An 11,236-nucleotide genomic window follows, 5' to 3' on the forward strand; every position below is an offset into this window, starting at 1 on the left:
TATAAACTGAAATTAAAAAAAAAAACACCCGAAACCGACGGAGACACGTTCGATTTTTAAAAAAAAACAATTTCAAATATTAATAGGAAGTAATAAGAAATATTTTTTTATGATACAATAAAGCTGTCACACTGATACTGTATGTCAACACTCAAGATATCGGCAATGTGTGGGATGTGTTAAACTTTATTGTATAATGTGGTTGTGATCATAGCTTTGATTGCCAATCCGTAAAGATAGCGTAGACTACGTGGAACATGTATATATATAATTAAGTAGGTCTACAATATGAGTAGAAATAAATTTGGAGACTTGTACAAATTTGCTCAGAAACATGTTAGAAACGACTGAACGATCTTGATAACTCATTGACTGTTAGATAAAATAATTTCTACTGTATGCGTGTAGGTGTAAAGTATGAATATAACTGTCGAGTAAGAAATGCTAAAAAATCGGATCAACTGCGGCTCAATGAGATGAAGCTCATTTTTATAACAGTTTTACTGTTTGAAATTGTTAATCAAGGTCGGCATATTATAGATAATCAGTGAACTGTATTTATTATTGTAAATGTTAAAGAATAATTTGTATATATCGAATATGATGTGAAGGGAAAGTAATAAAAATGTTTCCTACAAAATTTTTATTTTATTATAAATGGATGTCGAGTCTTGTCTCTGATCGCAGCTTTGGCCAAAATTGTTATAAATATAAGGACCTAGCGGTACTTCAGGACTTTTAAATATTTATCAATTTTCCTCGTCGGAAACTGGAAATGTCACTCAGTGATGTGATGTCGTATTGTTTATTGCACGCTTGCTTCGCTTATAATTGCTTACTAATGCTAATCTGTTTTTTTCTTACTTACCGCCAATTTTCTCAATTCTTTTGTAGTTTGCACGTATTTATATTTTATTCTCACCGATCACATTCTACGCATGCATCATTCGGTTCGAGGGTACACTAAACTGAATATACATTCCTGATTTCATCTAATTTTGTGCACTTTCCATCGCATGCCTAAAATGTTTGTTTGCATTCTCATTGTATGACATAACATCAGCCGTATCTAAATCTTACATAAAGTTATTTGAGATCAGTGACGAGATTCTACCTACCATACCTAAATGACCTAATCCCTAATTTCGAAATTCTATTTATTGACTTCGTGGTTTCGTCGCGCATCTTCTGCATCATTGGTCGGCTGGCGAGAGATGGCAACATGCATGGATCCTCATCGAGGTGCTGGGTGGTGTCGGACGACCCTATGTTCACTATAGCTATTAAAATATCTTGTTCTCTGTTCCAATAGAATGCGCGAAGGGTTTGCACTTGTACGACGGTCGATGTCACGCACATTGTCCGGACGGTACGTACGCCAGCGAGGTTTTAATGGAACGGAGCTCGAGGAGGAGAAATCTAACATATTTTTCTGAACAAGTTAGCCCCACCGCCGCAGTTAGCAAGCGACAAGGCGCTTCAACACCAACAGCCGCAGAAGCTCTGGACATGGTATCACAGACGGGCGCCAAAGCCAAATCTCCTCTTCTCTGTCTACCATGCCACTACACATGCGCCACTTGCTCTGGACCGCACAACAGTCAGTGTCTATCGTGCTTAGACGACGCTCAGCTATTCAATCTAACCGACGTTGAATCGAAGTTCTACTGCTACCCGAACACAGTCGTTCCACAGATCACCATCGCCTACTGGCACTACAAACTCAACATTGCCTTCGCTATTCTCTTACTCGCTTTCAGTTTTGTTGGATTGTGTATTTTTGCCAAGTTCTTAATCAGAAAATATGATTTGTGTAATAAAGATAATTATAAATCCAACATCAAGGTGGCTTACAACAAATTAGCGGTTGACGACAAGCACCAAAGTGCACTGGAGATCGAAGAGGAAATTCATAAAGCAATCAGGTATTCCAGCGAAAGCGAGTCGGATGATGACCTGCGTTTGTAACTGCTTTTTTAAAGTTTTAACAAAACGATGTACCGAGTTTGGTTTATACATGTAACTGATGCAGGGTTGGATTTGTGATATAATAAAATCGCTCGTCACAAACGTTGCAAAGGCGGATAAATGTGTATAATTTAGATATATTTTATAATAAGTCTTAGCATAATTTCGTCCATTATTTAATTTCCATTCCAAAGATGTGATAAAACATTCCTTTGTTTTGATAATGAAGTGAGATTAATAACTTTTATTATAAATGGCCAAAAAAACACTATCAGAATGGAAATAATTTATCGTTGTGTTATAGATAAAACTAAGACTAAATTTGAAAGCAATAAAGCTTTATAAATATTTTACAATTTGCAAACGAGAGAAACGTTCAGCGTATTGCACGAATCACATAAGCGAATTCATAAAACCACAAGTTCTCGTTGCAGTATTAAACTTTTGCTGTAGAAATGAAAGGACTATCCGCAGCCTCTTATAAAGTTATTGGACCCTAAGTTTAAACGACTTTAATGCATGCTCGTAACATTTATGAAGATATATATAAAGAGAAATGCTTGTGATTCGTGACGTGCTCAATATTTAAGACATTAATACTTGATGGTTGTAAAGAGAAAAATGAAAACAGCACAAGGCAAAGAAATAAGATCTCTGAATGTAAAAGGTCACTATCTACTTAAGGTATGCTCAAGTTGCCATGTCATTTTAAGTACATAATAAAACTAGTTATAATTTTTTTATGTAAATAATTATTACGATTTATGTAAATAAACAAGTTCCTATTTTACTATGCATTTTATTATCTATAACTTGAATGAACAAACAGCTGACGAGAACACACACACACGCGTGCACTAATCGTAACAAAAATTGCATAATTTTTTTATACAGATAGTTCGAGTACCATTTACACGGTGTCTGACGAGACATGTCTTTGATCAGCTTTTACTGTTATATAATAATTGTGTGTACAATTTAATAAACAAAGCCTGTCATTCAGAGGAGTTATAGTCTTTTTTTTGACAAAGTTCACGTCAAATCTCGTCTAGCTAAACTACACGAGAGGAGAGACGGGAACTCTTTCTGATGTGACGAACTCTGTGCAATTCGCGTAGAGGGCCAAGTTAAGTTTTCGATCTGTGGGGGTGTCTGAATACCAAAAGAGAAGAGAACTGCTTGTATTTACAAATTTTATAGCTATACCCTCTGAAATTAAAGGTCGTTATGTCATAAAGGATTCCAGCAGCCGCGCGGCGTTTGCTCAAAGCGCACCATCGGTCGGAGTCTACGGGCTAGCTGTGCTATAGATTTGTCGCTTCTATTTTGGCAGCTGAAATTAATTTTTTTATGAATGAAAAAAGAACCACTTCATTCATTCAACAATAAATAATAATAATTAGATTATGACACGTGGTAGACATAGTTATAAACTTAATTTAATATCATAAAGAATTGCCTCTGAAATAAGATTCACTTGTATCAGAGCAACATCTCTTTAAGAAGACGCTTGTGTACCATATGTATAACAAGGCATGTTTGTTATTAATAACCATGTACGCGGTTAATTAAACTTAGTGGTATAATTATTTGCACACATATTCCACGAAATACCTTTAAATTAGTTAATGTAATTAAAATTAATTAAACAGTTTTCGATATTAGATTCGATTGTTAGATATTTCTACAAATTAATAGAAAAGATTTAATACGATGTTTATTAACACAAGCTTTGTTTTTAACAGATATGGATTCAATTTTTACATGATGTCCGAAGACACACAACCGTGGTAACTAAAAATTTGTGACAAACTAAATTTGTTCATCATTTACAAAATTCCTTTTGTATATATATTATATATTATAAAAACCACTGGATTATTGTTTTGAAGCCATGTTAAAGATTAATGACAGTGATGACCTACGATTCAGGAACGCTTCTGGCCTCATTGGCTAGCTCACATTCGCTCAACAAGCCATGGAGAGGGCTACGCTCGGGATGTATCTATCCATATATCTATCTATTATTTACATAAGTACAAGATCGTATTAGGAATGAATAGATTCAAACAAACGAACCTAATCGATATATCCCAGCGAATTTGCAAGGTCAAGTGCGACTATTATATTATATTATAGCGCATAGAACAGATGGACGGAACCTTTTTTATTTTAAAATTGTTTTCAGGACAGGGATACACACCCTACTATTTTCACCCTCCCTCTTTCATATTTCATATTTTCTATTATATTCAGCATACCTTCAACATACAACATTCACTCACATTACATTTACGCATCGCCTCCCATTGCTTTGCCAACCTTCTTATTACACGGTTTTGTTATGCCTAAGTACGTCACCCACCAGCTTGCAAAAGAAACCGTAAGAAAGTATGGCCGCTCTCTTCCTCTTCTAAAAGGGAAACCATGCTGCTGTAAGCAATGCTTCGACCCGTTACCACTTCGCAAGCCACTCTAAGCCTTTCATATATGTGACAGCAAATAATTGCGTGCACCACGGTCTGTTAGACTGCTGGGTCACAGATACAGGTACTTTGAGAATCCCCGTGCCCCGTGAAAAGTTGAGCCAGACACGTCCACTGTGCGCAGTAGACGATAGGCCGTCTCGGCGTCCGGGAAGAGCCAGGGTCTTTTAGTCCCAGAGTGGAGATCATAGATCTACAAGCGCAGCGTGCGATGTCAACCCACATCGTGGATAAGTAACCTTGCTTAGGGTCGTCGGAATACGCTGAATGCAAACCGCTTCCTAACCTATTTCATTTAATAATACCGAAATATATGAGGGCGGCCAACATCCAGCAGTGGTTGCAATGATGACGATGTATAAGATTATATCTCTGCAAAACTAATTGAATGAATTCCAGTCTTAAAACTTATAACATGACGACCACACTGTTTCTGCCCCGTGTGTATTGTCGGTTTTTTTTTAATTTCCATTTGTAAGATATTCCGAGCCCCTACAATGTTTTCCTTAACCCTAGAAAAAGTAAATCTATCGAAAATGCTATATTAATTCCTGTCTGCATAAGCAGATTTTGGGTAGTCAAAAATGAAATACATAAGTAAATCCGGCACGATCGTTTTGCCAAAAACAAACAGCGATTACATTAGTTTTCTTATCCGTACACTGCAGAATAATATTAACACAATTATATATTAATTTTAACTATTTTTTTATTTGCATTATTAATTACACACTTATTTTTTTCGTTTGATGACGTCTTGACAAGCCTATTTCAAGTCAGATATTTGACAGCTAGGGAGTAGCGTTTAAATTTGCTATATGTGTAAAAAGAAAAGTGCTTTTCTAACCATTTCACTCGCACTTTTCACTCCTAAAAAATATTTTTCATGTTCGTTAACGAATATGTGGAAAAAGCCACTTGGCCGAGCCTTTATTATTATTATCTTCGACTGTTTATGTGTGGGTGATATTAAATCATCCCCCAGTATAAACAATCGCGGTCGCGAACTCTTTTTTTGTTTTCTTATTACTTGACAGACAGGCATTAATCTATTTGCGTAAACTTTATTAAAACCTAAATATAAACCAAATACAACAACCAACAACCTTAAATATAAACCAAAATTTTGAAATTTCACCGAAATCAAATCAAGACTGTATGTATGAATATTTATCTCAGCAATCCAAGCCACAGTAAGTTTTCATGATCGTGTGCCAAAGACATGTAACGTTATTCCGTATTACTGGAATCGTGTTGTTTGGTTACCCAGAGACGTTCTGCAGTTCATTTTCAAAGAAGTTGGATTGGTTTCATTTACGTGGCAAGCTAATAAATTATAAAGTTTGAAACACCTTTTATAAGTTACAAGCTCCTGCCAACATTCAAGAACTTAGGTTCGATCTGGCAAAGCGCATTTGCGATCTTGCTAGAAATAATCTATAATTTCTGGGTTTGTGCTACACAAATACTTGGAACCTCGCGAAACAAATTTACGTGCTTATGCCAGAAATAATATTTAATTTCTAAAATCCTCTTACGCTGTGCAAATATTGACTTAGAATTTCCTAAGTCAACTTTGCCCACCACAACATGTGCCCACCTGTGAGATCAGGTGTTTAAAACAAAGCTAGGTCTTGCGAGGCTTGTAGAGATATTGATAGAAACAATCTTTGATTTCGGGGAAATACTTTAGAAAATAATATTGGCAATACTCTATAACCCGCATTGGTGTGTCACCCGCTGAGAAACCAACCCGAACCTTACGATAATATGTGACATACATGTTTTAACAACTGCTTTCATCGCAAAGCAGTGATTGCCTAACGGATAAAGTCTGCTATTCTTGTGACACTTGCGAAGCCGAAATTAAAAACTCGCGTGTACTTAATAATGTCAGCGGGAACGTTGCCGAGCAAACGTTGGCAGCGAAACTCAGACATACTGGGATTTGGGGAAAAAGTTTTACGAGAAGCTTTACAACCGTGACGTCAGCACAGGCTGCCGCCCTTTCGAGTGCTGCCAAATTTAAACATTTTGCGTAATCATCTTTAACTTCTACAACGTGTCACGGTTTTCTATACGGTTTCAATAAAAACAAATAGGAAAAGCTATTCAGGTTTAATTCAAGTTGAAACCAACTTTAAGATTTACAAATATATAACACTAAATGCTATTAAACATTTTAAATTAAATAAATGGTTTAAAGCAGTACCAAAAAAACGGTTAAGAGCCTTAAAGCGCTGATTTATTTCAATAAGTATTATTTATTTCAGTAAGTAGTACTTATTTACTTATTTATTTGAGGATTGACCGTTAAACCAATAAATATCTTTATTATTAAATAAATACCGATTTAGCTCCGAGCATTGCCCGTCTAAAGAAGCAGCGGGCGAGGCACAACCCTCGTGCAACGGACAGTTGGGGCGGAAAGGTTCACGAAGCACCACTTCGAGCTAATAAATGCGGAGTAGGTAGGTCCCTTCTGGGTAAACATACGACATAGTTAAGGTCACTAGAAGTCTCAGAATGCAGGCAGAGCAGAGGGCGTCTATCCGTTGACGTGATAATGTTAAAAGTTTTATTTTATCTATTTGAGGTAAATAAAACACACAATACTATTACAAAATAATATGCAGATATCTAAAATTTTCAAACGTAATAACAAAGCAGTTTCTTACATCTAATATAAACAGTTATAAATTTTCTCAAGAGAATAGTGGCAGTTTTTATATCTATCACCAACTGTTATGTTGAAGGATGAAGACGAATTACCCATTGTTGTTTAATATTTATGTGTTATACACATAGGTCACCATGAACATCTACTACCCCTAATACAGGCTTATTGGTTATAGGTGTAAAAACTTTGAAGGGGTGTGTAAATGTTTAGCTCATTTGTCAACAAAAAACTTTTAAGGTTTTAACCCTATTTCCAATCCAACTGTAAAGAGTGATCACTCTGAAATATGTTATGATAATTTATTTTTTGTATTTCAACGCGACGACAATATCTTCTGATAGTAGAAAGTCTGCAGGGATAAAAAGTAAACATTGATTAATTTTAATACGAGTATGAAGAAATCGTTTATTGTTATCTCTGAAACCATTGATTTTTGGGTAGGGTGTTTTGTACAGTAATTAACTGCAAAATAGTTATACTTTCACCTCTTTAAAACTTTTACAACAAGAATTGATGTATTGCATAAATGAATTTTCATGTGTCATTTTCTTTTACATCAGAAAGCCACCGTAAGAGCAAGCAGTTCTCCTGTTGATTGTTTCACAATAGAAGACTTCACGAACATCTATATATCTTTCAGAGATGGCGTAACATCATTTTAGAAATTAACTAGGTCGTGAAATCAAAGAGTACACGAGAACAACTAACTTTAAGTTTGTTTATGAACAAATTTAACTTTGCTTTATGGAATAATTAAGTGAAACTTAAGATTTATTATTAATTTATTTTAAATATGCTGAATAAATTTTATCAGACGAATGAACTCAAAAACTTTTCGTATTAAATTAAAATGATGTAAAAATATTAATTTATAGCGTTTCTCTTACACTGGGGATTCATTTAATTAAATTTGTAAACAAAGGCTAATAAATTAAGTTTTAAATAAATTGACAGATAGACATTACTTATTATAACATTATATTGGTTGCAACATTTACTATTCACAGGAGCAAGGCGCTTAGCAAAAAGAAAATTCAGTATTTGTTTTCCGTATTTTTCATTCGTTTTTTGTCCATTTTTATTAAATGCCGTTTATCGTTTAACATCATTTAATGTAGTTTCTAAAGTATACTACATTTGTGTATATATACGCCTTGAAAACTTATATATTAACTTGATTATATATTAACATAAAAACAATATTTGAACTATATTGCTAGACATATAGTATGTACATTATGTAAACGATAAAGTGAAATACGTGAGCCATTGGATTTTGTTTATTATCGAAACTTCTAATATTATCGCAATTATCAGACTACTTATTTTATACAGACCATTTATGACATAATAAATAACAAAAGGGCAAACACTTTACGAGTCAAGGTAAGGTTTATGCTGCGGATTTTATTTATTACGAATATTTCTACACGATCAATTCATGAATAAAGAGATCCGTAAACGAACAAAAGTAACCGGCATAACTCAACAAATTGGCAAGTTGAACTGGCAATAAGCAAGCCAAGTAGTGCGTGCCTGGTTAAGGATATGGACCCAGGACGAAGGCCGCTTCTCATTGGTCCTATAGGAAATCTGTGGGGGAAGCCTAAGACCAGCAGTGAACGTCTTACGGCTGAAATGTATATATATATATATATATATATATATATATATATATATAGTCAATTTTATACTGTTTATTTTCGTTTCTACAATAAAATAAGTTAAAATAGAATTAAAGATTTATAGGGGAAAAAAATTAAACTTTACGTGTGTAATCTACCGAAATCATAAATTTTTAACCAAAGACGCGGTCTTTGTCACAATAACGCTTAAAAATAATGAGGCTTTACCAGCTTAGCGATATTAAACAAAAGATGGAGATAAACTCCTACTTATTTATTTCCATCTTAAGTCTGATTACCCAGCATCGTATTTAGTTGTAAATAAATGCCATTTACTAAGTTGTACTTAAATTAGAAAACATTTTAGAGAGATTTCCTTGCTTCATTTATTTATTTTAAACGGGCAAGCCGATAGCAAAACGTAATAAACGTTTCTATATTTCGTATAACATCATATAAAATTAAATATGTTTGTTTATGGTGGGCATCACAGCCCTTGTCGTAATTATAATTATATCTAAACGTTAATAAAGTAATAAAACAAAAACAATAATAAAGGGCTCTCTAAATTACAATAAAAACAAGACGCGAACAATCGATGTTAAATTAATAATAGCCAGAATTATGTTTTCGTTAGTGATTTTAATGAAAAAAAAAACTCTTTTTCTGTTTTATTCTTTCTTCTAAAACACTCATGTCCAATAAGTGCAACTTCTCAATCTGTGGCTTGATCCTCTAGGTCACACCCGAATAAAATATTAAACGCGTTTCACCATCCAGGGGACTCATAAACCTGGACACTCCATGTTAAATTCACCGATAGAACCTGAAAGCAGGCCTAGGCTTCTAAAGGAACCTCATTAATATTTTCATTACAACGCACCTAAATTTATTATCTATGAACGCATCTGTTTTTGCATGCCCCTTCTTACACTCGGTACATCTCGCCCTCTCTCTGATGTGCCGCGCTACCGGGCGGACGTGTCGTTTCAACCGCTGTTCAGCTAAGGAAATACTTGTAACTCAGATTAAGATTTCTTGTTCTGTGATATTAAATTATAAGTTTAACCATCCGGCAAGTGTTTTTCTTTACACCGAATTATCTATTACGGGACGAGAGGCCTGTACTGACCACCCCTCAATAGTAAGTGTAGTGAATCACGAGCTCCAAAAGTTTAAAAGAAGTCTCAAGCTAGGCGCCCTCTGCGCCATAGGCAGCAGTGGAAGCTATTTGGGTAGCAGTCAGAGAAATAAAAATCTAATATTCCGTTGCAATTATACCCGAATGTTATTATATTTCCAGACCTTAACCATCCATCGCATAAACATAAGGACAAGTGATTGGCATGCGTAGGATATTGCCATTAGCTTTCAGTTACAAAAATAGAGTTTCGATGTTTTTTGATGTAGGTATGTCAGGTATCCGCTTAAATATTCAATGCCTATTACTTGTTATTGTATTTATAGTTTATATTTACTTTCCTTGCACGAAAGACTTTATAATTATTATATTTTAAACTTTGTTTTATAATAGGGTATTGTTCCTTGTTGTCTTAACAATCTGAATATAATATCGAGCAACAGTCCGATTAAATTATATACTCACAATATTTATATAGATTACGTCAAGTTTGTTTTTACTATAATAAATGATCCTTAACTAATGAAAATATTTTATTGTATAATATCCTTCAGTGCTTAAAGATGTAAGTCTACGACTAATATGTGTTACCGGTAATGATTTACGACCCTGAAAAGTGATCTGTTTTACTCTGAACTACGGTTACTTCACTGTAGATCAAATTTTATAATATACAATTAAATACAAAAACGTTTAACATGTTGAATAAACTTCTCTTTGAATGATTTGCTTCGTGTTGGGGCTATCCCCCTCGCTACGTCATACTCCCACATAAGGACCTTGATCCATTTGAAACCTTTCGTGGACATAGACCGGACTGCGGTTTGCATTACTTCGGCTACTGTATCAAGAAAGGTTCGGAGATGATTGTATCGCATGGGCTGTGGTCTTAAGATCGCTGTCATCACCTTGACGGTGACCAAGAGTTTATCCAAGTCGTCACTGCTTTTGAATGTTTTATTAAACTATAGTAGAATAAATTTTAGAGCCGATTAAAAATATAATTAAATAGCAATAATTTCCAATAGTACCGAGCGATAGCTGATCGTAATGATTTCGGCTGGAATAATGTCGACGTAGTAAGTATCAATTACGTTTATTGAAAATTACAAAGGCTACAATTTACATGCACGAATTGCATTATGTATGAGGTTTATTATGCGCTGTCTGTTGCAGTTATAATTCACGGATCGGACGCCTGTATCGTGCATGTGTCTGCGGGCTGTGCAGATGACATACCGCCTGATCATTTGGCACAGACTATGTGTACATGTTCTTTTTTAAACCTAAAATTTAATGTTACTTTTTTAACTCGAGTTACCAGGCGGTATAACCT

The 11,236-nt window shown here is 34.7% G+C and overlaps 1 protein-coding gene across 1 annotated transcript in view; it reads left to right on the forward strand.

Moving 5' to 3' along the window:
* The window catches only part of Fur1 (Furin 1), a 128,451-nt gene extending 125,710 nt beyond the window's left edge, over window positions 1–2,741 (forward strand). Inside the window, exon 16 of the mRNA XM_068766685.1 lies at window positions 1,313–2,741. Within this exon, the coding sequence (XP_068622786.1) occupies window positions 1,313–1,968 (656 nt within the window). The 3' untranslated portion in view covers window positions 1,969–2,741. The remainder of the gene's footprint in view (window positions 1–1,312) is intronic.
* The last annotated feature ends 8,495 nt before the right edge of the window (window positions 2,742–11,236 follow it).

Source organism: Battus philenor, unplaced genomic scaffold (assembly GCF_028537555.1).
Source record: "Battus philenor isolate CCGP_79_NKW_IND1 unplaced genomic scaffold, ilBatPhil1.0.hap1 SCAF_21, whole genome shotgun sequence".
Lineage (NCBI taxonomy): Eukaryota > Metazoa > Arthropoda > Insecta > Lepidoptera > Papilionidae > Battus > Battus philenor.